Source organism: Muscardinus avellanarius (assembly GCF_963383645.1).
Source record: "Muscardinus avellanarius genome assembly, chromosome: 17".
Classification (NCBI taxonomy): domain Eukaryota; kingdom Metazoa; phylum Chordata; class Mammalia; order Rodentia; family Gliridae; genus Muscardinus; species Muscardinus avellanarius.
The window spans coordinates 26,004,139-26,029,171 of NC_137803.1; the positions used below are offsets into that span (position 1 = coordinate 26,004,139).

Genomic DNA, 25,033 nt, shown 5'->3' on the forward strand with positions numbered 1-25,033 from the left:
AGGAGGACCGCACAGGTTGGAAGCCAGCCTCAGCTACTTAGCGAGGCTCTCAGCAACTTAGTGAGACCCTGTTTCCAAATAAAATATAAAATGGGTCTGGGAGTATAGCCCAGAGGTAGAAATCCTCTGGGTTCCACCCCCAGTACTACTACTATTACTACTACTACTAATAATAATAATAATAGTAATAATAATGAGAAAGGCCTGTAGAGTAGTGGAAGGGATGCGGGGAGGGAGTTAGGAAGAAACAGAGGGAAGACTGAGGAAGGAAAAAGGTTAAATAATACTGCGGCAATAGGTGAAAGTATTACTACCAACCTCACTAACACGTGTGGGGAGGCAGGAGGAGGCTAGTAGGTTGGATTCAGGGATACAGCAAGAGCTGCGTGCACATATGTTTTTACTACTTATTGATAACTTCAATGTACTAATGAAATAATTAAAACAAAAAATTTTAGTAAGAAGTCATAGAGCAGAAAAGAAAAGAAAATAGTTTAGCCCTTGTCATAAGAATAAGCAGTCCTTCCTGGCTGTGCCCAATCTGCTATGAGGGTCAATGATGTTAATATATATGGAAGCACTTTGAAAGGTATAAATTAAAATACAAATATAAATAATTAAAAAATATGCCAGGTGTGGTGGTGCACACTTGTAATCTCAGCATTTGGGAGGCTGAGACAGGAGGATTGCTGTTGGTGGACAGCCTCAGCTACTTAGGCTGTTTGCAACTCAGTGAGACCCTATTTTAAAATAAAGAATAAAAAAATAGGGCTAGGGGTATAACTAGGAGGTATAATGCCCCTGGGTTCCATCCCCAGTACCACAAAAAATAAAAGCGTAATTTAACACAAATACTTTCTCTTAATAAATACATATATGAGCTGTGCATGGTGGCGCATGCTTGTAATCCCAGCATTCAGGAGGCTGAGACAGGAGAATCGCAGTTCACGGACAGCCTCAGCTACTTAGTGAGGCCCTTTGCAACTCAGTGAGACCGTGTTTCAAAATAAAGAATAAAAAATAGGGCTGGGGATATAGCTCAGAGGTAGAATGCCCCTGGGTTCCATCCTCAGTACCACAAAAAAAAAAAAAAAAAAAAAAGAATTTCAATTACAATGATAGAGGAAAACCATATGAGCCCACAGGAGACTGAGTCCCTTAATTAGATGGGCCACCTTCAGACCCCACAGCCCTGTGATCACTGAGCCTGAGGTTGTGTTGGTGCCCCTAAACACGGGATGGAGCAGCTGGGGATGTGGCCCAGCCCTCAGGACTGGCAAATGGTTAATCACAGGGAACCCCATGTATGGGCACAGCTGCTTGATAATTGGTATCCAGGCTGGGGTGAGGTGATTCATCTGACCAGGTGGAAGCTCCATGCAAACACAAGCTTTAGAGTAGAACGACCTGCTTCCAATCCCCCCAGCTAATGCAAGACTAGCTGGGGGGCGTTAGGGGAGTGACTTCACCTCCCTGAGCCTCAGTCTCCTCCCCGTGCACAGGGATAGCAATCAGCCTTCTGGGGCTGAGGACACGGTTAAGTGAGCAAGCAGTCACTGGGAGCTGGGTAGGCAATGCTAAATGCTTAGTGCATGGCCCCAGGATTATTATCCCGCCTCCTGGTTAGGATTATCCAGAATATTAGCCCAGGAAGGCAAGGAGGAGGATGCACGGGAAGATGATCTCTCCTGGTTCTTCAGCAAGTATATAGGCTCAGAGGACTTGGGGCTGGTCTCCCTGGAGGAACCCACTACCTACATCATGAGCTGAGCTTTCCTCAATCTAAAATCATGGGATTATACAAGGAAACGTGGGATACTGAAGCCAACACATCTGAGGTCTTACTCAGCTCTACACATATGAGCAAGCCTGCTTCTCAAGAAAGGGGACCCAGGCATGGTGACACAGACCTGTAATCCCAGTACTTGGGAGGATGAGAGAAGAGGATGGCTGGTTTGAGACCAGCCTCAGCAACTTGGCAAGACCCTGTTTCAACATTAACAAATAAAAAGGGCTAAGGGTATAGCCCAGAGGTAGAATGCCCCTAGGCTCAATCCCAAACCAAAAAAAAAAAAAAAAAGGCTGGGGCGGGGGGTAGAATTAGGCCTACTAACATTTACTTACACCAGCCTGGGTTTCAGAAAAGAAGCTAGGAGGGCTGGACCTTCCCACAGCCCTGGTCACTACTGAGAAGAGATCATCTAAGATGAGGATTTAGTACTGAAGACCTTGTTCCAGCCGGGCCAACTGCAACGAGCACCTACGGGGGTAGGCAGAACGAGGGCAGAGGGGACACTCACCCTCCAACACTCTATCCATTTCCCTTACTAGGCTCTCTCCTCCCCCAGCAGAAGGTGGGCTTCATACTGAAGGGGCTCTGACCTGCTCTTCATGCCGGGTCCCAGGACCCAGGGCCCTGCCCGGCACATACTGGGTGACCAGTCAACATGTGGTGAGTGGACACAGAGGAAGTCTCGCTCACCTGGTTTCATTTTTCATCCGCCAGCCATCCCGACACTTGCGAAACCAGAGTTCTTTGCCAGGGGAAATGCTGGTGTTCTCCGGGTCTTCAGCACAGAAGGTCAGTCTAAGGGGAAAAAAGCAACCATGATGGAGACAAAACTCCAGGGGGTTGAGAATATCCAGCTGGTGCCTTCGGGGTTCCAGGTAGGTGGAAGGTAAGGAGATGAATTCAGGGTTCCAAGCCTGTGCCAGAGCCATCAGAACTGCCCGTGGCCACAAGACCCCAAACTAGGTCTTGCTTTGGAAACTTCCACGATTCGACCTCAGGCAGCCCTACCTAATCACATCTCTCATTCCTTCATCCCCTTGTCTACCCCACGGACTGCCTGCCTCCCAAGGCCATTGCCTCTTGGAAGCTTCCCTGACCTCCCAAGCCCCCTGAACCCAGCCCTCCCTGGACCTCTTAAAGCAATAGAAAAGCATATTCTGTACATAAATAAATGTTGCTTTTGTCATTGTCATTACTTCTTATGACGTGAAATTAAAAGTAATCTTTTATTGTTTTTTGTTTTTTGTTTTGTTATTGTTGTCTTTTTTTTTTTTACTGTACAATATTCTACACAGCCTGAAACCACTCTTGGGTTCCTGTATCTAAGGCCGGCTTCTGCATTAGAATTCAAGGTGCCTGGAGGAGGGGACTTAATAAGTAGCCACTGACAAGGACAACCAGGACTCAGCTGCAATCAACAGCTCAGCAAATAAATGGGCAGCCAAAATCACAAGAGATAATCAGGGGCCTGATAGCCATTTCATGATCACTTAAGGCGGCCCCAGGCCACCTCCGGTGGTGTATGATTGGCATGACTGCATAATTTAAACTGTGTTGGGATCTTAACCCTGATGCCGAGCCAGGACTCAAGGCACATTCGGAGCAGTTTAAGGATCTTTCCCAGGAAGCGCTGAGCAACTTAGGCCTGTTTGTTTGTTTTGTGGTACTGGGGATGGAGTCTCGGGGCATTCCACCTACTTCCCTAGACCTATTTTTATTTTTTATTTTTTGCAGCACTAAGGACGGCCATACTGTCTTCAAGCTACACCCCCAGCTCTATTTTTTATTCTTTATTTGGAAACAAGGTCTCATTGAATTGCAAAGGGTCTCACTAAGTAGCCAAGGCTGTCCGTGAACCCAGATCCTCCTGTTTCAGCCTCCCAAGTGCTGGGATTACAAGCATGTGCCATCAGACCCAGCTTTTTTTATTCTATATTTTGAAGCAGAGTCTCACTAAGTTATGGAGGACCTTACAAATTACTGAGGCTGGCCATGAACCTGCAATCCTCCTGTATCACCCTCTCAAGTACCAGAATTACAAGAGTGCCACTACACCTGGCTGTGGGCTTATGTGTTTATAAACATACAAAAAAGATGAGGTACCTCACTCACAGTCAGGATGTAAATTAATACACTGGTAGAAAACCCACTCACACCTAAAGAGAACAGCAAGAATGCTGCACCAAATGGTAGTGAGGCGGAAGGGAGAGGGGAACTATGACTCCATGACCAAGACTGAAAACTAGTCCAACTGCTTTAGAGAGGGAGATAGTATCTGATCAGCTTGGAGAATGTGTACACCACAACCCAGCAATTCCACTTTTTAGCAGACATGTCACAAAAAAGCCCTAGCACACATGGGCAAAGACAATGTGCAAGCATGTTGATCTCAGCACAATTCGTAACTATAAAAAAGGTAGCCAAAACTTAAGTATTCAGCAGAACAATGGCAAAACTGTTGTTTGTACTATGATGATTTATATACAGAAATTAACCATGAATGGACTGGATCTACATGTATTGAATGCATTTCAGACCATGTTTCCATGAAAAAAGCAACTGGTAAGGCTGGAGGTACAGCTCAGTGGTAGAGCTCTTGCCTAGCATGAGTGGTGCCCTGGACTTCATCCCTAGCACCACACACACACACACACACACATACACACACACACACACACCAACTTATTGTAAAATAGTATACCCAAGCCAAGCATGGTGGCGCATGCTTGTAGTCCAAGTACTTGGGAGGCTGAGACAGGAGGATTGCAGGTTGTTAGCCAGCCTCAGCAACTTAGTGAGGCCCTCTGCAAATTAATAAGACCTTATTTCCAAATAAATGAATAAAAAATAGGGCTGGGGATGTAGCTCAGAGGTAGAATGCCTCTGGGTTCAATCTCTAGTACCACAAAAAATAAATAAAATAGAATAGTATGTGCAATGATGAGAAATTCAGAAGCATCCAAAACAATTCTACATATTGTTTATGGATACAAACAAAAACGTGGATGGCGTAAAACCAGGGAGGAAGGAAATATACCACTATTGTGTATTTCAATATTGGTTAATATTGAAACATTCATTATATTTGGGATGAGGGCTGTGGGGAGCCGCAGAGGGAGAGCACAAAGGGACTTCAACAGTATCTATAAGGTTTTGCTTTAAAAATCTTATATCAGCCGGGCGTGGTGGCGCACGCTTGTAATCCCAGGATCCGGGAGGCTAAGACCAAAGGATCGCGGTTTGCGGATAGCCTCCGCTACTTAGTGAGATGCTGTTTCAAAATAAAGAATAAGCCGGGCGTGGTGGCGCAGGCTTGTAATCCCCGCGCTTGGGAGGCTGAGACAGGAGGATCGCACGGGTCCGAAGCCAGCCTCAGCTACTTAGTGAGGCTCTCAGCAACTTAGTGAGACCCGGTTTCCAAATAAAATATATATATAAAAGGTCTGGGAGTATAGCCCGGAGGTAGAAAGCCTCTGGGTTCCACCCCCAGTACCACCAAAAAAATAAAATAAAATAAAATAAAATAAAATAAAATAATAAAATAAAATAAAGAATAAAAATAGGGCAGGGGGATGTGGCTCAGAGGTCAAATGCCCTGAGTTTCATCCCCAGACCTGCAAAAATAAAAATAAAAATAAAAATAAATAAAACCTTATATCTGTGGGACGTAGTGGCACACACTTATAACCCCAGTACTTGGGAAGCTGAGACAGGTGGATCACTGTTCGCAGCCAGCCTGGCTACTTAGTGAGGCCTCTGCAACTTTGTGACACCTCGTTTCCAAATAAAGAATAAAAAATAGAGCTCAGTGGTAGAATTCCCCCTTCAGTACCACAGAAAGAAAAGAAAGAAAGAAAGAAAGAAAGAAAGAAAGAAAGAAAGAAAAGCTTATATTTGAAATCAATAGGGAAAACTGTTTACATTTGTGAAGTCTCAGGGGTGATCAAATGGGTGTTCATTCTACATGAAATATTTGATAAAACTGATCATCTTTCTACTACCACACCCATAGGCATAGGCTGTACTTAAAAGAGCTCAGAGAAGTAAAAAAGATCCACAATTATCTAAATCACAGGCTTGGCACTAATAGCTCCCCCAACCCACATACACCCCAGGGCACAGGTTTCTAGACCAGAATTTCTCTGAGACAGGCTCCAAGGCTCCAATTCACACCCTTTACTGCCAAGCTGGGCCACAAACGACGGATACAGACAAGACATGCCAAGAATCATAATGGAGAAGATGCCAGAGGGGGCACAAAGAAGGTGGACGTGGCTTCCTCCCACCCCAGCCTGGCAGTGACCCCTCCAGAGGTCGGGGGAAGGATGTGGCTAAGAAAACTCTCCTCTTTGACAAAGGTCTCCCAGGTTTCGCTGGCTTTGCGCCCTCCTTGGCTTTTATTCAGACAGCAGCCTGATCAGGGAGTCGGGGCACGGTATGGGGAGCTGATAAATAAAGGGCTGGGTCTTTCATGCTAGGCCCAGGGTTCAAAGAAACAGAGAAGCTGCCAGCTGGCATGGCACAGGGGATTCTCTGTTACTTGAAGGTGGGACCCCAGCCCCACATTCCCAGCTCAGAGCCTCTGGAGGAGAGATGATAATATGGCGCTGGGGAAAATCAGGTGCTCTCACGGACCTCCTCAAAAAGACACAATGTTCCAGGGCTCCCGTAGTAAATGGACCAACAAGGCCATATTCCTCATGATCCCATCGAGGAGACGCCCTCTCCTCCAGGCCAACTCAGGCCTTGGTAAACACAACAAGGGCTGCATTCCAGCTTCTGCCTGCCCGCCCTTCCAGCCCAGGGCCTGTGGTCAGCGCACAAGGTCAAAGCTTTCTGCTCCCCGTTTACACGGAGCAGAAGAAGGGACCGCACTACTCACTTCCTCTGGGTTTCTCCGGACTTGACGCGGAGGCGCCGGATGTGCAGTTCCCATGCGGGGTTGCTGGGTTGATACAGGTAGCTACGGAGTTCCTTCCACAGGTTGTACCAGGACTGAGATATCCTCTCCCAGGTGAGTCTGATCTTCAACAGGTCGCCCAGGTCCTCCTCGGTGTAGACCAGGAAGGTGTTGGTGGTGTTCACGCTAATCTGATCCATTCTGCAAGGAGAAAGAAGTTCATCTCTATTTCTTTCTCTCTCTCTCTCTTCTCTCTCTCTCTCTCTCTCTCTCTCTCTCTCTCTCTCTCTCTCTCTCTCTCTCTCTCTCTCTCTCATCTCATCTCATCACCTGGAAAGCTATCACACCATGCCCATAGATGTAGTAGCAGCACCTCCTTGACACCAACTGGAGAGGAACAGGAGCAGGGGCCCTCCCCCAGGACCAAGGCAGGAGCTCAGGTGTTCTCCACATTGACAGAAAGATAACTTTGCCCACAGCACCTGGCTTCTTATGCAGTCCCTTCTGGAGCATCTCTCTGTGTACGTTACTATACTCTGGGGAGACAGGCCCAGAGAGAGCAGAAATGAAAAGACACCCAGAAGTGACATCTTCACGCAGCAGTTGCTGTCCTCTCAGCCCGGCGGTGCCTGTCTCCCTCTCTACTCTGTGTCCCTTTCAGCCCGTCCTTTGCATTTGGCCCTGGGCGTGGCCTGCCTTGCCCCAGTTGTGTGTGGGCATGTGCAGACGGGCCTGGCCTCCCAACTAGACCCCGAGCCCTGAGAAGTGAGTTACTTTGATGATGTTTCTTCACAATCATTTCTTGGCAGGCTGCTTTGTCAGGCTGCATGTGCCCCTCCCACAGCCCATCATTAGAAAAAGTTTAGAGATGACGTTTGTTCAAGGAGTTCCAGATTCCCTAAAGGCTCAGGTGTCAGACATCGCCTGAAATGAAGCAGTAGTTTCTGCCCAGCAGATCCCGCAGTTTCTCACGCTGCTGATTCATTCCGGGAGCTGGTTGGTGGAGTGTGCACAGTGGGGAGAGAGGACTTGGAGCCACCCGGCCCCTCCCCTGGGCAATCCAGCTTTGCTCTCCTGTGCTTATTCGAAAGCGCCTTTGCCCTCTCTCATCGTCAGGCCAACTTGCTCGCTGTTTGCAAAGGAAACACAACTTACATTTCTAAAGGCAGGATCTGGGAGTCTGCATTTGTGCCATACAGGGTAACATAAAAAGTGGGCTCAATTTCTCCCTTGTTCTTGTAACTGAAGACGTGGATTTTCATCTGATAATGGTAAACTTGGAGAAAGCAGAACAAAGAACTTTGTGAGCCTAGCTTGCCATCTCAGGTTACACCGACCCACACCAAGTCACCCAACACACAGTTTTAGGGACTGACATCCTTTTGGTGTGGCTCCGCCTCCAGCTCCCCTCTGCTTTTGTTCTGTCCATAATGGCATAAGAAGTCGTTGCATTCTAGAAGGAAGAGCCCTGAACTTGTGGGTTAGGAAGTATTTTGGAGGATCTGGGCCGAGCTATATAAACCTGGATAAGGACCAAGGTCTTAATCGCTCTGAGTCTCAACTTCCTTATATGTAAAATAACACCCAGAAAACATTATGGTTTTATAACATGTTATAAAAAAGATCTAGGCTATCATTTTGACCCTTTGTTCATCCTACTTCAGATTTTTTACAGACAACTGAGAAATCAAATATGAAATAGCTTTGAAAAGTTAAATATAAGATAGAAATTTAAGATATTGCTATTGTGGTCATGGGGTGATAGTCACATCCCCAAAGAAGGCCTCACCATTAATGTTTTTTTAAATAAATCATTTGCTATAATTGTGCTGGCCAAAGCTCCTGAGATATGAGCTGTTTTGCAACAAGGTGTTAAGAAGGAAGAAGACTAAGGCCACTGTGGGCTTGAAGGTCACCTCTGAAGGGCATGCCTGCCCGGGTCTTCAGGTACATTTTGCTGTTCCTCTTATTTCTCATTTTCTTAGCATTGTAGCCGATGCTGTTACAACGATTCTTCCTGCAGCTGAGACAGATCCCTTTTTTGAAACGGTTGGAGTCCGAGCACTGGAAGGCAAAGCTCGGCTTGTCCTGATTCACCAGGGAGTCCACGAAGAGGTGGACAGCTCGCTCATGCTCGCACTTCACCACCTCCGTGATGGCTGGGGAGGGAGGGAGAGAGAGCATGCTGGTGAGCGGCTTCTCCATAATGACACCACTCCATTACTACGGTGCGGAGTCATCAGTGAGAGTGATGGCGCAACTCACTGAACCTGCTAGTGGTTTTGTTTGTGTGGTTCTTAATACGGGCCCGATGATGTGCTGGGCTCCTGTTAAGATATAGAAAAACTGAAGAGCATTCTGGCCACCTAACTGTTCACTCTCTTGGTGAGAAGACAGCACTAACACATACAAAAACATAAAGAGCAAGAGAGTTTGTGTAATAAGTACTAAAGAGAGTGATGCAGAGCAGTTGTGAGTTAGGAGCCATTAAGATTCCTAAGAGTAGCTGGCTGGGTGGCGCATGCTTGTAATCCCAGCATTTGGGAGGCTGAGACAGGAGGATCGCAGTTCTCAGCCAGCCTCAGCTACTTAGTGAGGCCCATTGCAACTCAGTGAGACCCTGTTTCAAAATAAAAAATAAAAAATAGGACCAGGGGTTGTAGCTCAGATATAGAATGCCCCTGGGTTCCGTCCCTAGTAACACACACACACACACACACACACACACACGCAAAGATTACTAGGAGATGTATGGTCACAAAATGCAGAAAATGCATCAAATACTAAATACCATCTATTCCAGGGCTCAGCAAAACATGGCTAGTGGACTGTCTGCCTGTTTTCATAAATAAAATTTATTGGAACATAACCACAGTCATTGGTTATGAAACCTCTATGGAGCTTTCCGTGCTGCCACAGCAAAATGCATTAATTGAAACAGAAAGTGTATGGCCTACAAGCCTAAAATATTTTCTAGCCAACCCTTTAAGAAAAGGCATCCCCCAACCTAGTCTAATCCTTTCAATTACAGATTATAATTCAAAGTCTCACAGAAGTGAGATAATTTGCTCAGAGTCATAGAGACAATTGGTTGCAAAGTCAAGAGCATAATTTGGACTTTCTGGCCTCTAGTATATCATCATTCTTGCAACCAGAACCAAAAGCCAATAGTTTAAGTAATCCCTGGGATCTTACAAGAAAATTGGCAGTGCCTCCTCCTCACTGGCACCACTGCCTTACAAAATGCCACTGTCCGCAGCCTGGGGACAGAAACGAGCCGCCCTTGCACGGGCTTCCAAGCCCTGCAGGGCCACTTGGATATTAGCCACATTGGGCGAGGGGCACAGTCTTAATACCAAGTGACCGAGTAGGACATCCAAAGGGCAGAGCACGAGAATGGAGGGAGCCAACTCGAACCACAACTTGGGAAATGCAGCCAGCACGCAAGGCAGCGGAGGAGGGGGGAGCTACAGAGGGACTGGTCACCCAGCCACACAGTGATGTCATCAGCAAACCGACTTCAGCCCAAGTCTGCTGAGAATAGGCTCAGGCATTTAGAAGGTAAATGATGAGTAAAGAGAAAAAAGCTTCTTGGTTTTGCTTCTTTAAATGTTATCAAAAATCCAGGCGTGGTGGCGCACGCTTGTAATCCCCGTGCTTGGGAGGCTGAGACAGGAGGATCGCACAGGTTCGAAGCCAGCCTCAGCTACTTAGTGAGGCTCTCAGCAACTTAGTGAGACCCTGTTTCTAAATAAAATATAAAATAGGTCTGGGAGTGTAGCCCGGAGGTAGAAGAGCTCCTGGGTTCCAACCCCAGTACCACCAAAAAATATATATATATATAGGTCTGGGAGTATAGCCCAGAGGTAGAAGGGTTTCCAAGAACCCCAGTACCAAAAAAAAAAAAAAAAAGTAGACCTGGGGGTTTAGCTCAGAAGTAGAATGACCCTGGGTTCCATCCCAGTACCGGAAAAAAAAAAAAAAGGTGATATTAAATCTTTAAACACAGTGTTGGGTCACCATGGGAGGAGGTGAGGATAATCAAATGAGTGGTGCTGGGAGCACTAACAGCTCTGGCTAATTTAGAAGGAGATGGGGTAGACCGAGTCAAACAGGAAGCAGAAGATAAAATACTCACTTCCATATGCAATTGATCCTAAGACGTCATTGAATCCACAGCCTGGCTGGAAGTCACCCCCATTGGGGTAGATGTCAATGTGGCCCACGGGCATCTGAATCCCGATGCTCAAGCCAAAAGAGCGCGTGTAGGTGTGCAGGACGTCCACAAAGTCTGCGTCATCAGGGGACAGCCTCTTGTGGATGTCCGCCCCTTCAAACATGGGTCCGGCAGGATCCAGACCTGCAGGAGGAGCCAAGCCAGACAAGGTCAGATGCACATCAACGAAGCCCAAGACACAGTCAAATCCCAGTGTGCAGAATGAAGATACCCTCTACACTGAGAATCCAGACACAGAGGGCAGAGAAGATAAGAACACATTTCCAGGTGTGGTTGACCCAAGACGCAGTCGTGAAAACGGAATCCTCCTGCTGCAAGCCTGACTCTTCCTTCTGAAGCCTCCACATGTCCTGAGTCCAAAGCCAACCTAGCACACTGACGATGACATTCACACTGCCTCTGGCTCTGAGGAACCACAGGCAGACGGAACAGGAGCAGTTCTAGAAAGAACTCGGGCTGCCTGAATCTAGCCATTCACCCTCATCAGTTGTCCCTTTTCAGGGACAAATGAAATCCACAGCCCGGATTTCAGCAGAATTCCTCGAGAGTAGCTAAGCTGCCTGCATCCTTCTAGAAGAACTCAGACTCTCCAAACTGGGCACTTTGTTTTTGAACTTGTTCTTTCCCCTCTCTTTAGTTAGGAGTCAGGTCCAGAAATGGAATGGTGAGAGATCATCGTGCCTTAAACCCCCAAAACACTGAGAATGCACACACCAGGCCTCCGGAATTGCTCTATTTTGCAGCCACAAGGAGAAAACTCTTTTGCCCATAAACTTTCCACATTGAACTTAAAATTATAAACTTGAAATTATAAACTTGAAATTGCACAAGTAGAACATGGAAGCTTAGTAAAAATTTGAATTCTATCCTATATCTACCTATTTATAGATATAGATATAGAAATTATAGAATATCTATATTCTATTATTTCTATATCTATATAGATATGGAAATTATAGAATATCTATATTCTATAGAATATATGTCTATATTCTATATATAGAATATAGAAATTATAGAATATCCATATAGATATAGGAATTTCTATATCTATATAGATATAGATATATAAAACTCTGGAAGGACAAAAGCAAATAGCTATCTCCGTGTAGGTGCACTGGGAGGCAGGTGGGGAAGGGAACTTGGGAACTTGCAACAGTAACAGATTTTTTTCACCATCTTTTAATTCCGGGCCTACATAAATGTAAAACCATTAAAAAGAAGAACTTGCAAAGCATAAAATGTAGATTTTCAGAGCCCTGGCCTCCTAGAGACTACAGTGGTTAGGTCTGGCATGGAACCCAGAAATGTAGACTGAGTTCCCAGGTAATCCTAAAAGTCCATGGTCTGTGGACCACTTCCCTGTGCTCTGGCATCATCATGAAATGGAACCTGAATGCCTTAATTCATATTGTCCATGAGATAGGAAAAGATGAAGTACTTGTCCATAACAGCTACTACAACCAAGCCCAAGTTGTCATGGGAACTGGGTTCATCCCAATCAGGAAGGCTCTTTGCCCTATACACAGGACCTGGAGAAAGTTCAGGAAGAAGATGTGCAGCTGAGGAAGAAGATGTGCAGCTGATTGGCCTAGAACAGTGGTTTGCCACTAGGAGTGACTTTGCCCTCTCTCCCGGGGACATTTGGTAATATCCTGGAGACATTTTTGTTTGTCGCTCTTGTGAGGTTGAGAACTGACAGCATCCAGTGGGGACAGGCCAGGAATACAGCTAGGCACCCTACAATGCACAAGACATCCCCCTACACACAAAAAAATGCTGCCTGGCCCCACGCGTCAACAGTGCCTCAGTTGGTCCAGAAGCACCAAAATCAGAAAGAAATGTGGCCAAGGACTATGTCTCAAAAAGGAAGAGATGGATGAGTAGAGGGTCATGTTCACCAGACCCCAGCACAAAGAAAACAGAAGCAAGCTGGCAAGCTTGGAAGGGTAATTTTACAATAAACAAACACAGAGCGACTGTCTAAAGCGAGCAGTCAACTTGCCAGACTCCTTCCTCACTAGTACTTGTTAAAGCGGAACTGAAGAGTTTCCAGAAGAAGTTTAGATGATTTTGTGTTTGACCAAGGCAGAAAGGGAGCCCAGGCCGGTGGGGATCATCCCTGTCTCGGTACCCAAAAGAGAAAGGGCACAAAAGCAGAGTCCTTTCCGAAGAGCCCACACTTCCCATTTGAGAGGCTGCAGGGACCACAGGACTTACAGAAATGGCCTCTCCCTGCCTCTTGCCATGTGCACTAGAGGAACAGGAAGAAAAAAAAAAGGACCTTTTGCTTTGCAACCAGTACAAGAGAGAGGCTCTGCTTGGTGTGAACAAAGGTCCCCACCAGACAGACAGTGCCATGGAAACCAAGCTGCCCCAGCGGAATGCAGGCAGCTGACGGGGCCTCCCAGGCTGGCCAGCAGGCAGGCAGCTTTACCTACCCTGCTCTGACCATCTCTGACCATCTCTGACACGCAGCTCTGGACACACACCAGACTTGGGCTGGGAGAGTGATACAGTCTACTTTTGAAACTAGTAGTGGGAAGAAGAGCTCATACCTTCCCCCAGAAAGAGGAAGATGGAGGACCCCACTTTGTCCACCCAGTCATAGACTCCCCAAAAGGTGCCCTAAACTGCAAATGGATGACCCGTGTGTGCACATGCGTACACACACACACACACACACACACACACACACACACACACTCCCCCAGGGGCTGTGCATTCTGGCCTAGCAGAGCAGAGTTACTAGGCTTTACCAGTCTCCTTGTCCCTATCTCCAGAAGCAAGACAGCAACAGCGAGAGCGATGGTATCACTCAGTGGTTCGGTGGTGCAGGCTCCGGAATCTGGCAACCTGGGTTTGAATCCCAGCTCAGCTACTTATAGGCGGCAAGACACTAGGCCTAGTATTTAATCACTGAGTCCTATTTTCCCCACCCATAAAATGTGCAGGGCTTCTGTATGACTCAAAGATCAGTCCCCTGCCACTTAGCAGTCAAGGAAATCTGCTTGAGTATTGACAGTAGGAGCCTTGAGAGGCTTTAGGACTTAACATTAGCCTCTAGCTCAGAGACTGTGCTAAGTAAGTAGACATTTCATTCCTATTTCCTGAATGAACTAATCTGCTTACTTGCTTATAAATGACTTGACACAGGTTCATTTAGAAGTATATGACAGTAGCTGGGCGTGGTGGCGCACGCTTGTAATCCCAGCATTTGGGAGGCTGAGACAGGAGGATCATGCAGGTTTGAAGACAGACTCAGCTACTTAATAAGGCCCTTTGCAACTCAGTGAGACCCTGTTTCAAAAATAAAAAATAAAAATCAAGGGCTGGGGATGTAGCTTGGAGGTAGAATGCCCCTGGGTTTCATGCCCAGAACAGAAAAAAAAAAAAAAAAAAGGGGATATGATAGTATATTTTGTATCACAAACTCAGGAGCCAAAGAGGGTAAAAACTCCAGCAAAACTCAGCCTATACCCTCTGGGGTTCAGGTATCCACTCAAAAGCCCAGGCTAAGGACCCCTGGTGGTATCACCAGCCTGAAGACCCCAAGCAAACTGTAATCTGTGTCCTGCCAGGTGGGACCACCCAGGTGACATGCTCTGAACCAATTAAAAGGAGAGGAGAGGAGATGGCCTTCTCCAACAGACACGCAGCAGTGTGGGCAGGTGAACCACACACCGCACAGCAGCGTGGGCAGGTGAACCACACCCCCTCCAAGGGCTGCTGGACAACTTGAAGGAGGCCAGGCCCCTGCTCCACAGAGAGGCTGGAGGGGGGCTGAGCTGGGACACAGGCCTGCTCCAGAAGGCACTGATTAGCATTCTGCAGGCTCCCCATCAAGAAGCCCTTGTCTCAGCAGCCGCCCTCACTAGCAGGAGAGAATGACAGCTCCCTGGCTCACCCCATCTCCTTTCAGGCTTAGAACCAGGGAAAGGCAAGGTCTGCAGTTCATTCTTGTTGCCAACAACACTCTTGGCCTTGACTCTGAGGGGACCAGTTGAGTACTACAGTGAGAAGCTGAGAAGCCCCCTGGCCTGGCCCTGGAATGTGGCTCCTCCTATTCAGGAGCCACAAAGCAGCCTCCAGAGAAACTGCTTCGTTTTTTATTCAGAACTAGGGTCTCATTATGTTGCAGAGGGGCTCCTAAATTATTGAGACTGACCTGGAACCTGCGATCCTCCTATTTCAGCCTCCCAAGTACTGGGTTTACATCCATGCACCACCATGTCCAGCTTAAATAAACATATTCTTTATAAATTACCCAGTCTGTGCTACTCAGTTATGGCACCAGAAAATGGTCCAAGACACCACCCTTGGTACCCTTGGGGTGAGGGGAAAGCTGGGCTTCTCCTATATTTACATACATGTAAATGTAAATATGCTGGAAAGAGGATAAAGAGGCCAAGGCAATAACTTTACCATTCATTTTGGTGTAGAAGAAGCTTTTTGTATATATCTGAAGAGGCTCAAAATTGAAAAGAGAGTTTTTCACACTTTTCACAACCATTAAACAATCTAATGGAAACTCTCATATTAAACTTTTTTTTGTCTGTGTGAGGATTGAACCCAGGGGGATTTTGCCTCTACGTAATACCCTCAGCCCATTTTATTTTATTTATTTTTAAATTTTGTTTTATTTTTGAGACAGGGACTCATTAATTGCTGAGAGATTGCAAGGACAGCACTTGCAATCCTCCTGTCTCAGCTTTCCAAGTACTGGGATTATAGTCATTGCAACACCACACCCAGCAAAACTCAATATTCTATTGACCACCTGGTACCAATATCAGAAAAGTCTCTTCAGTTACAAACTTTAACCACCCATTTCAAACAAATGGCTAGCATTAACAGATATGGCACCTTAATATCAAAGAGAGGCAATTGGTAAGTGAAATGAAAATCCGAATATCAATTAGAATCTACCATTCACTCTTTTCTCTGGAGTACCATAGATGGAGAGCTGGCGTGAACACCCAGAAGCTCGGAGCCAGGGCTCCATCCAGCTTCTGTAGCTTCTGGGATTCAGTTCTAAGCTTTTGCCCCTGGGCAAGTTGCCTCATCTGACTACTCCTTCACCTGCTGGACTAGACCAGGAGTTTCCAAACGATGTTTCCTGGTGCCCTGAGACCCTGCGATTCCTCCATAGAAGGAGAAGGCCCAGACAGCAAGGCTAACATAACCCATCTCTGCTCATCTGTGTTTCACGTGAATTGGAGCTTTGTACAAGCCCCGTTTATAAAAAGGATTCTCTTACTCTAAAGAACATTTGGAAAGCTCTGGATGTGATGCTCTCCAGGTTCCTTCCCAAGCCACCCTCACTGGAAAGCCCATGTTCAGAACACCTGGTTGAAGAGTGGTGGGATGAGCCTGGGGGTCACGGCGTAGAAGCGGCGCTTACCTGTGATTCTGCCCACCGTCCCTTGCACGAAGTTTCCAGCATACCCAGCCACATGGGCGCCAAGGCTGTAGCCGATCAAGTGAACATTTTTGAGAGAAAAATCATCCTTCTCCTGCAGAAAGTCATTAACAAGTATGAGCTGAGGAATGTGGTCCTGAGCCACCGAAAACTCATTAAGTCCACCACACTGGAGGAGAAGTCACAGGGGCCGTGTGTGGGCACAGAGACGGCCCCAGGCCTTGCTAGTCGTGTACCATGCAAGGATCAAGCCAAGGACTGGGAGGTCAAAAAGCACTCGGTGGCACTTCAAATGCCCAGGGGGCGGGGTGGAGGATGTGACCAGTGGCCGCAGGCCTGACCGTTCCCCCACACGTTTCCTACATGTTTTTAAATCTTTTTGTCCGTATCTAGAAAGCAGAGAGGAGGTTGATGTGGAGGTCAAGGCCAGCGTACCCAGTAGAGACCGAAGTGCCAGCCACAGCCTGCAGCAGATCGCTCTGGCCGCCCGGTCTTGACCTCCACCTGCCCTAGAAACTGCTGACTTTGCCATAAGCCCACATGGGCTGCCAAAGTCAAGCTCCGTCCCCTTCAGAGCGCTCAACTGGTGGGGAAAGAAGGGCTTTCCCCCAGAACTCAACGCTCTGTAACAGCTCTGGCAGAGCAGAGCACGACTGCTCAAGACCCCTGCCCAGAATCCCTCCAGCATCCATCAGCTTCCATGAGTAAAAGGAGACCAGGCTGGAATGGCCCAGAGTCTAGGGCCACTTTGCCATACACCCCCCACGTCTCTCCTGCCCCAGTTAAGGCCACTGGTCTCAAGCAAATCATTAACCTATAAAAAGTAAATACAAGACCTTGAGATCTGTTTTACCCGCTTTATATTTAAATCGAGGCAGTAGGTGGCCTTTAAACCAAGCTCTATCCCGCCCATAGCTCAGCTGCAAGTCAGAGGTGAAAGCAGGCTGAAGCTGTTTAAGATCGCAAACCTGTCCTGGCTGCTGGCCATTCCCAACAAACCCAAAGTTATCGTCTTCTGAAATCAGCAAGTAACTAGCCAGAAGGCAAATTTTCTTATAGCAAAGAAAGCAAGAGGAAAAATCTAGAGCTCTATCAATGATTAAAAGGCTCCCTGAAAGTCCCAGCTTTCAAGCATTTCAAGTAAAACCTTTCCTGGCATAGATTTTGACCAGAGCCTAGAAGTTCCCAAGTAACATGTGTGCCCCATATTCTCCAGCGACACTGAGGCTTAAGATCCTGCTTGTGAGAGGAGATGGCTCCCTTTTCTCCCGGGTTACCTGCAGCCAGTCGAGCAGTCTTGCCACGCTGTGTCCCACCACCCTGGTGTTGTTCACTGCGTCTGTGTAGAGCTGGTGGGCCAGGGGCAGCCAGTCAACCACCACCACGTTGGCCTCTTTCTCTCTCGTCTGCAGCGCTGACACGAGTTTGTGCAGCCAGTTTTCGAGCATGCCGCTCATCTACAAAGAAAGCAGGAAACTTTTTTTTTTCTTCAATTTTTCTTTGGGCTTCAAAAATCCTAATGAATATGAAATTAGAGCCTTCATATTAATTGCTCAGGAATCAAATATGAGCAGGGCCAGTGGGAGGCAGAATTGTTAGATGGGTGTTTTCTTCCATAACAATTTACATCTCTAGTGTTTCCCATCAAAGCTTTCATAGGTGATAATCCTACGCTGTTGTCCCACTCACTATGAGGTATGTGTTGGACATTAATCTGAGTCCCTGTCATAGTCGGGCAAATGGCTGCTCCATCTTTCAAAGGCAGCTGGGCAGGGTTGCCTTGGAGAATTAGCTCCTCCCTCAGAGATGCAAGGAGATGCTGTCTCCTAGGCAAACACAGGGTTAACAAATGACCCCTTCCCACAACCCATCTCTGCCATCCCTCTTGACCCCGGAGTGGCAAAAATTCATCCCTGGAATTCCAAATTAGAACCCAGAACACATTTTCCCACAGAAACAAAGTTATAAATGGTGACCAAGATTAGTCGTAAACCTATCCATAAGTACATTATCAAATAAATGGATTTTCTGTGCCCAGCCTGGGAACCCAAACACTGTTTACAACCTTGCTTCTATGGGAAACTGCTGTCCCAAGTTCCAAACACATGATAAAAGAACTTTCTGGAATGCACCCCATTTGTAAATCGCAGTTTGTATTTGCATTTTGACAGGAGGGCCTTAAAAAGGTTCGAATGCGAGATTTCAATCGCAGGCTTCAGGATGAGGACAGATGGACAGGCCCTTAATCATCCTTCCATTCATTAGGTAGGTAGGCACCTACCCTCCCCACCCCTGACCCCGACCCCAACTGTCAGTGATAGACCTAAACACCCAGAGAGAATATAACGGATATGAGTTTCTCATCATTAAGAGGAAGAATGTCCCCTCACAATTAGCCCAGGCAGAAACCTGCTCACTTAATGGTGCCATTTTCCTACTGACTGTCATTACATGAATGAATAAACCCCTTGCTGGCCAAGAAGAGCTTCTGAAGCTGAGCGTCAAAGCCCTTTTTTGTTGAAGTTTGTCATGGGCCTTTCAATGAGAATTGCTCAGCTAGGGCACATAAAGAGCCCCAGTGCCTTTAAACGGGGCCATCTCTATGCAAACTGAAGGGCACCATGCCAACAGCAGCCAGCCAGCCAGGCCAGCTGGCCCCTCGCAGAGCCTCACAGCTAGTCAAGTTGCTTCAGTTCAGCTCAGCTCTTACGGCAGGATGGCTCCCTCCGGGCAGTGGTTGACCAATGTAATTAAGTGCAATTAGAGGGTCCTTCAGAGCCAGGGGAGCCGGGCTGCTGCCCTCAGGAGACCCACTTTCTGAAAGCCCGTTGTGTGCCAGCACTAAATACCACCCTGCTGGAGTCCAGATTGCCCATCAGCAAAGCACCCATTACATTTTTCACAGCTGTCTGAAATACAAGCAGCCCACAAGGAAAAGGGGGGAGAGAGTTTGGAATCTGGAAGCACCAGTATTCTTTTTAATTGACCAAAACAAAGAAAACCAAATCTTGTATAAAGCCACAGAGCTCCCTCCCCGGGGCTCACCGTCCATCCGTGAATGATAAAAAAGGTTTTGGCTGTTATGTTGAAGCCACAGTCTTCTAAAGGCTGGTTGTGGCCAAGAGAGAGGTAGCATCCTTCATGCTCTGGGTCCTTAGAGGTGCGGAGGTTAAAACTCACAGGAGGTTTGGCCACAGCCTGTACCGCCCTGGATTTGTGAGGCTCATCTGGGGAGAAAGAACAGAGTGTGGATGTTTCTGGTAGCCAGGGTCCTGAGAGATCTGGGTCTAGTTCTGGTACAATCTTGAGCAAATTCCTTAAGCGACCCAGGTTTCAGTTTTTGCACCTGCTGAACATTCCCTCTTTACCTTCCAAAAGACTTTTGAACATCTCATCTATATGCAATGAGTATTAGCCACTTGTATTAACAACTGTGGCTTCGAAACAAATAGACAAAACTCTGCTTCTCTCTCTTCTTCTGTACCAAAGTTATTTCTGCTTCTTTCCCTCAAGTTCCTATTTTTAGAGGATGAGTCCTCAAGTCTCTGAAATGTTTAGGACCAGGTTATGTTTCCAAATTCAGAAAGTTTCATATTTTAGGAAGGCATTATGGAATATTCACCATATATATATATATATATATATATATATATATATATATATATATATATATATATTTTGGTGGTACTGGGGTTCCTGGAAGCCCTTCTATCTCCGGGCAACACTCCCAGACCTATTTTTACATTTTTTTAATTTGGAAACAGGGTCTCCTAAGCCAGCGCGCACGGCTGGCTTCAAACCTGCGCGATCCTCCTGTCTCTGCCTCCCAAGCGCGGGGATTACAAGCGTGCACCACCACGCCCGGCTACACCATATATTTTAAAACACTCTCAGCGAAGTCTGGGGTAACCCCATGAATCAAGCACACTAATATTTCTGCACAGGAACTTAGGACTGCTCACACTCCAGGACAAAAATAAAGATTACAAAGAGCATCCTGCCAGCTCAAGCCATGTTTTGCTGTTGAAGGAGTTCAGATTAGGTAAGGCCAGGTCTTACTGCCAAACAAGAACCCAACACATTTTCTAGTTAGATCTTTGGATTTTGCAATTGGAGGCAAGAGGCTGTTGACCTGTGGTTTTCCCTGTGTTCCCATCTCTATTCCAGCACTTATTTCAAAGACCTTGCGCATACTCAGAGCCCTTTGCAGTACTGACAGGCGCCAGACATTCACCCAGCTTGTTACATGAATAGCTGAGGTCATGGGTAACTCCTCAGGGCAAGCAAAGCCACCCCTTCCAGATCCTCTGCTCACACACAGTGCCCCCTGGGAGATGGCCCTGCTCCTCAGGTGCAGCCCAGGCTGCTATGGTCCCTGTGGTCGTGTGTTGCTAGGTAGGCACTGTATCATCACACTATTTCAGATGGTCACTAGTAGACCCCCATCAGGACTCTTTGAGCCATCCTAGTACGCATCGCTTGATAGGGCTAGAGAGTTAGGATACTGAGCTCTCTGTCACCCTCCTGGAAATACCAAACGAGCATCTAAGGAGCTTCATTTATTGGGAGTTTAGATGGAAAAGGAGCCAGGTGTGGTGGCTCAGACAGAAGGGGCACAAGTGCGAGGCCAGCCTAGGCAATTTAGTGAGATCATCTCAAAATAAAATAAAAGGGGCTGGGGATGTAACTCAGTGGTAGAGTTCCTGCCTAGCATGTACATGGCCCCAGATTCAATTCCTCCAATCTCTCATACCCCACCTCCAGAAGGAGGAGGAGGACAGAATGAAGGGGAAGAGGAGGAGAAGGAGGAGAGCAGGATGAAAGGAAAGACAAGGAGGAGAAGGAGGAGGAGGAATAATCATGAAAAGACAGACCACAGTTGTGGAGAGAGTGTTTTCACAGTTATAGAGAGAGGCAGGGGTAGGAGGGCTGTACCAGATGTAAGAAGAATAATGTTCTAGAAAACACAGCTAAATCCACATGAGCACAACTCAGATTAACTGTGATTAAAGTAATGAACAAATACCAGATATTTGAACTGTGGGCATAACTAGCTCAACAGCGCCCCAGTTTCCACTTGGACAGTCACTCCCATGGAGAGCCAATGGAGAAGCCTAGAAGAAAAGCGGTCTACTGGCCTCCTGAGACGCACTTGCCAATAAGCCCATGAATGCACAGAGAAGCCTCACCTTGGCATCCGGCCCGCTCTGCCCCACAGGTCTCCATCTGTATCCCTGCTGTTTAGGATGAGGGTCACTTCAGCCTCTGGGGCTGTATTTCTTCACCCAGATATCCTTGTGGTATATTCTTTCTTTCTTTTTTCTTTCTTTCTTTCCTTATTTATTAGTACTGGGGATGGAACCCAGGGGCATTCTACCTCTGAGCTACACCCTCAGCCCTAATTTTTTATTTTTTTATATCTGAAACAGGGTCTCACTGAGTTGCAAAGGCCCCACTAAGTAGCTGAGGCTGTCTGCGAACAGTGATCCTCCTGTCTCAGCCTCCCAAGTACTGGGATTGCAGGTGTGCGCCACGCCCAGCTTTGTGGTATATTCTCTAACCTCCTTCAGCTCCTTTGCTCAAGGGTAAAACCTTCCCTGATCACACATTAAAATTACACCAGCTTCCCCCACCAGCATTCTATGCCTTCTTCCTCTGATTTCTTTCCCTCCAAAACCCTGATAACTACTTATGTATTTTCATGGTTCACCATCTGTTTTCCCACCACTGACCTATGCGCTGCACAAAGGTTAGACAGGAACTGTAATCTCACTTGTTCTCTGCTGCCAACCTTGCTCCCGGCACTAAGCGGGATGCAGGGAATACTTTCTGAATGAATGCATGTCCTCCAAATCCTCAGAAGCACAGAACACACAAGCTGCAAGGAACTTACACATTTTTTAGGAGAGAAACTAGAGATGCAACCTGCCCCAGGTCCTACTTCTAGCGCTGGAAACGTGAGGTAACGCAAGGCTTTCCCATGTGTGGAAATTGCCAGCCTCACGCTCGCACAAGCTGACTCCAACAGCATTTGGCCCAAACTCTGTAGGCTACTAAATGGGACTGGGTTGAGCCTCCCACTGCTTACCCAGATGACAGTACTGGCTCTAGGTGACCTTCCTCTCCCTCCACCAGGGCTGCTCGCCTCCGATGAAACAGACTGCCATACAGAACCCAAGAGGAAGAAGAGCTAGGAGGAGGGAGCACGCTGGGGAGGAAGAGGTTGGCAACCCAGGTGAACCATCCTGCCAGGTGCTGCGTCTCTGCCTAAGTCACCCCCCAGGTGCCCCCTGCAAGCATCATTCAAACCAAAGCCAGCTCTCCTGCCTCCTTAACTTTAAAACACCTGGACCAAGGTTTTTAAAAAGGGGAAGTCCAGAAGAAACCAGCTCTTTCTAACAAACTTCTCGCCTCTCAAACCTCCAGGTTCAAAGACACGACAGTTTTTAAGAGCTGCTGGCTGGCAACTCCGCGGGCTGGAGAGCATCCATTAAGTGACCCATACAACGACTGCGCACGCAGGAGCAAGAGAAAGTGCAGGAGAGCGCGCGCCCGCCTGGTGCCTCCTGCTGGCTCCCTAGGGGATGCTCTGCTTCGCAAGCCACGAGGAACAAGTGGCTCCGAGGCTGATGCGGAGAAGAAAAAGGACCGCGCAGTAGGAAAGGAAGAGGGATTTCATAGGAACGAGGAGGGACTGGAGAAGGGTCGGCCGGATAGATGAGGCTCTGCACAGAAAAGAACCGGGGAATCGAAATAAATAAATAAATGCAAGTTACCTTCCAGGCGTCCCTCGGGGCCAAAGGGTGTTGGGCTTCCCGCCGCCAGGCAACAATAGGCGCCCCAGACGCAGAGTAAAGGAACCGAGTTTCTCATCCTTGCCTGCCACGCCCCCTCCCCAAACAGGGATTTTTTTTTTTTTTTAAAGCCCACCACCAGTTCCCGAGTCTATAAGACCAGACGTGGGCACCCTTCGTCCAGAGGTGGCGGGCTAGACAGCTGGAGAAGGTGGAAATGGAAAACTTGGCTGCCGCGGCCGCGGTGTGCCGGGACGGGAGAGAGTGCAGGCGCCGGCTCCAGACCCGGACCTGCCCTCGCCCGGAGCCGCCCGGAAGCCCGCGATCGCGGCTGTCACACCGTGAGCTCCTGGCGAGGTAGTTTTTAAAGTATGGGAGTCATCTGACCCATCGCCAGATGGCTATTTGCATAATTTATTCCCATCTCCAGACTCTGATTGGTCACACCTTCAGACGCCCGGACCGAGATTCCCCAAAGTTTGAATGAGCACCGCACACCGACCGCAGGGACGCCTGCGCGCGCGGCCACGCTCGCCCGCCCGCAGCCTGCGTCCCCCGAAGAGTCCTCCCGCGGACCCGCAGGTCCGCCGCTCGCCCCCGCCGCCCCAAAGAGGACATTTCCACCCAAACCTCGCGCCCTCTGGGGAAGCGACCCCTGGAGAAGGGAAGCCATCCTTTCCAAGGCGCAAAGTTGCCACCGCGCGGGAATGGGATCTCCGCGCCCCGGGCCAAGGGCCACGATGGCGGAGGGAGAACTACCTGATCACTCTCTAGATCCTCCTCTTTCCCTTCCCTCCCTGGCAGCCAGGGCTGCAACAGGTGCAAAGAGCCTGATTGGACGATTAACCCGCAGCGCTAAGGGGCTGCGGCCCGCGCTCCAGAGGCACACAAACCCTGCTCAGAGCCTGATCCACCTCTAACTGCAAAACTTCTGGCAGGCTATCCGACTTCTCGACACCATCCCCTCCTACTTAGGGATCTTGGGAAAACTAAGAGTTTACTTAGCGAAGACTTTGCGGACAGGAGGTAGGCGCCCCCCTACCACGGCCGTGGGTAACTAGAAGGTACAGAACGACCCTCTCCAAAGCCGAGCTTTGCGAGGAGGCCTAAGACGCTTGGCTCAGCCTCCGCCGACGAGATCTACGAAATTAGGCACCTTCCTTTTGCCTCTCTTTTCTCCGTCCCCCCCCCTTTTACCCGTTTTTTTTGTTTTGTTTTGTTTTGTTTTGTTTTGTGGGTCTGGGGATGGAACCCAGGGGCATTCAACCTCCGAGTTACACCCCCTGTCCTATTTATTATTATTATTATTAATTATTATTATTTATTTTGAAACTGGGTCTTACTGAGTTGCAGAGGGCCTCACTAAGTAGCTGACCGCGATCCTCCGGTCTCAGCCTCCCTAAGGTTGGGATTGCAAGCGTGCACCACCACGCCCGGCATTCCCTCTTTTGATCTGGTTGAAAATCCGCGAATTCCCCGAGACCTGGGCCCTGAATCTGCGCCCCGCCAAGCGAGCGGAGGCTGAGCCTGGGACTGCGGCGAGGCCGGCGGCTGCGCTTCCAAACCGGTGGGGACCCTGCGCGAGGGCGAGCCAGAACGCGCCGCGACAGGACTGTGACCGGCATCCAGCCTCCCTCCAGCCACCGGAGCTGGCTCTGCAAGGCGGCTCCCTTGACCGAGAGTAACCCTGCCCGTCGCCAAGAACCCGCCCCGCCCCTGCCTGGGGAGGAGAACCCCCGCAGTAGCCCCCGCGCCCCTTCCTCTAGTATTGATGCTCCTACTTGAGGGAGGTGTGAGCGGAAACCTATCCCGAGCCAGCAGGTCCTGTTCTGACCTATCCTCGTTATTTTGTTTCTCCAAATGCCAGCAGAGCACTCTGTGTCCCTCC

General features: G+C 48.2%; 1 protein-coding gene across 1 annotated transcript; it reads right to left on the reverse strand.

Moving 5' to 3' along the window:
• Positions 1 to 2,478: 2,478 nt before the first annotated feature.
• Positions 2,479 to 23,224, reverse strand: LIPG (lipase G, endothelial type; the record flags this gene model as incomplete). Its single annotated transcript, XM_080714770.1, has 9 exons — positions 2,479 to 2,587; positions 6,675 to 6,893; positions 7,848 to 7,968; positions 8,609 to 8,851; positions 10,831 to 11,052; positions 16,334 to 16,445; positions 17,629 to 17,808; positions 19,397 to 19,578; positions 23,128 to 23,224. The coding sequence occupies 9 exons, from the start codon at positions 23,222 to 23,224 to the stop codon at positions 2,479 to 2,481; spliced, it is 1,485 nt and encodes a 494-aa protein (XP_080570896.1).
• Between the last annotated feature and the right edge of the window lie 1,809 nt (positions 23,225 to 25,033).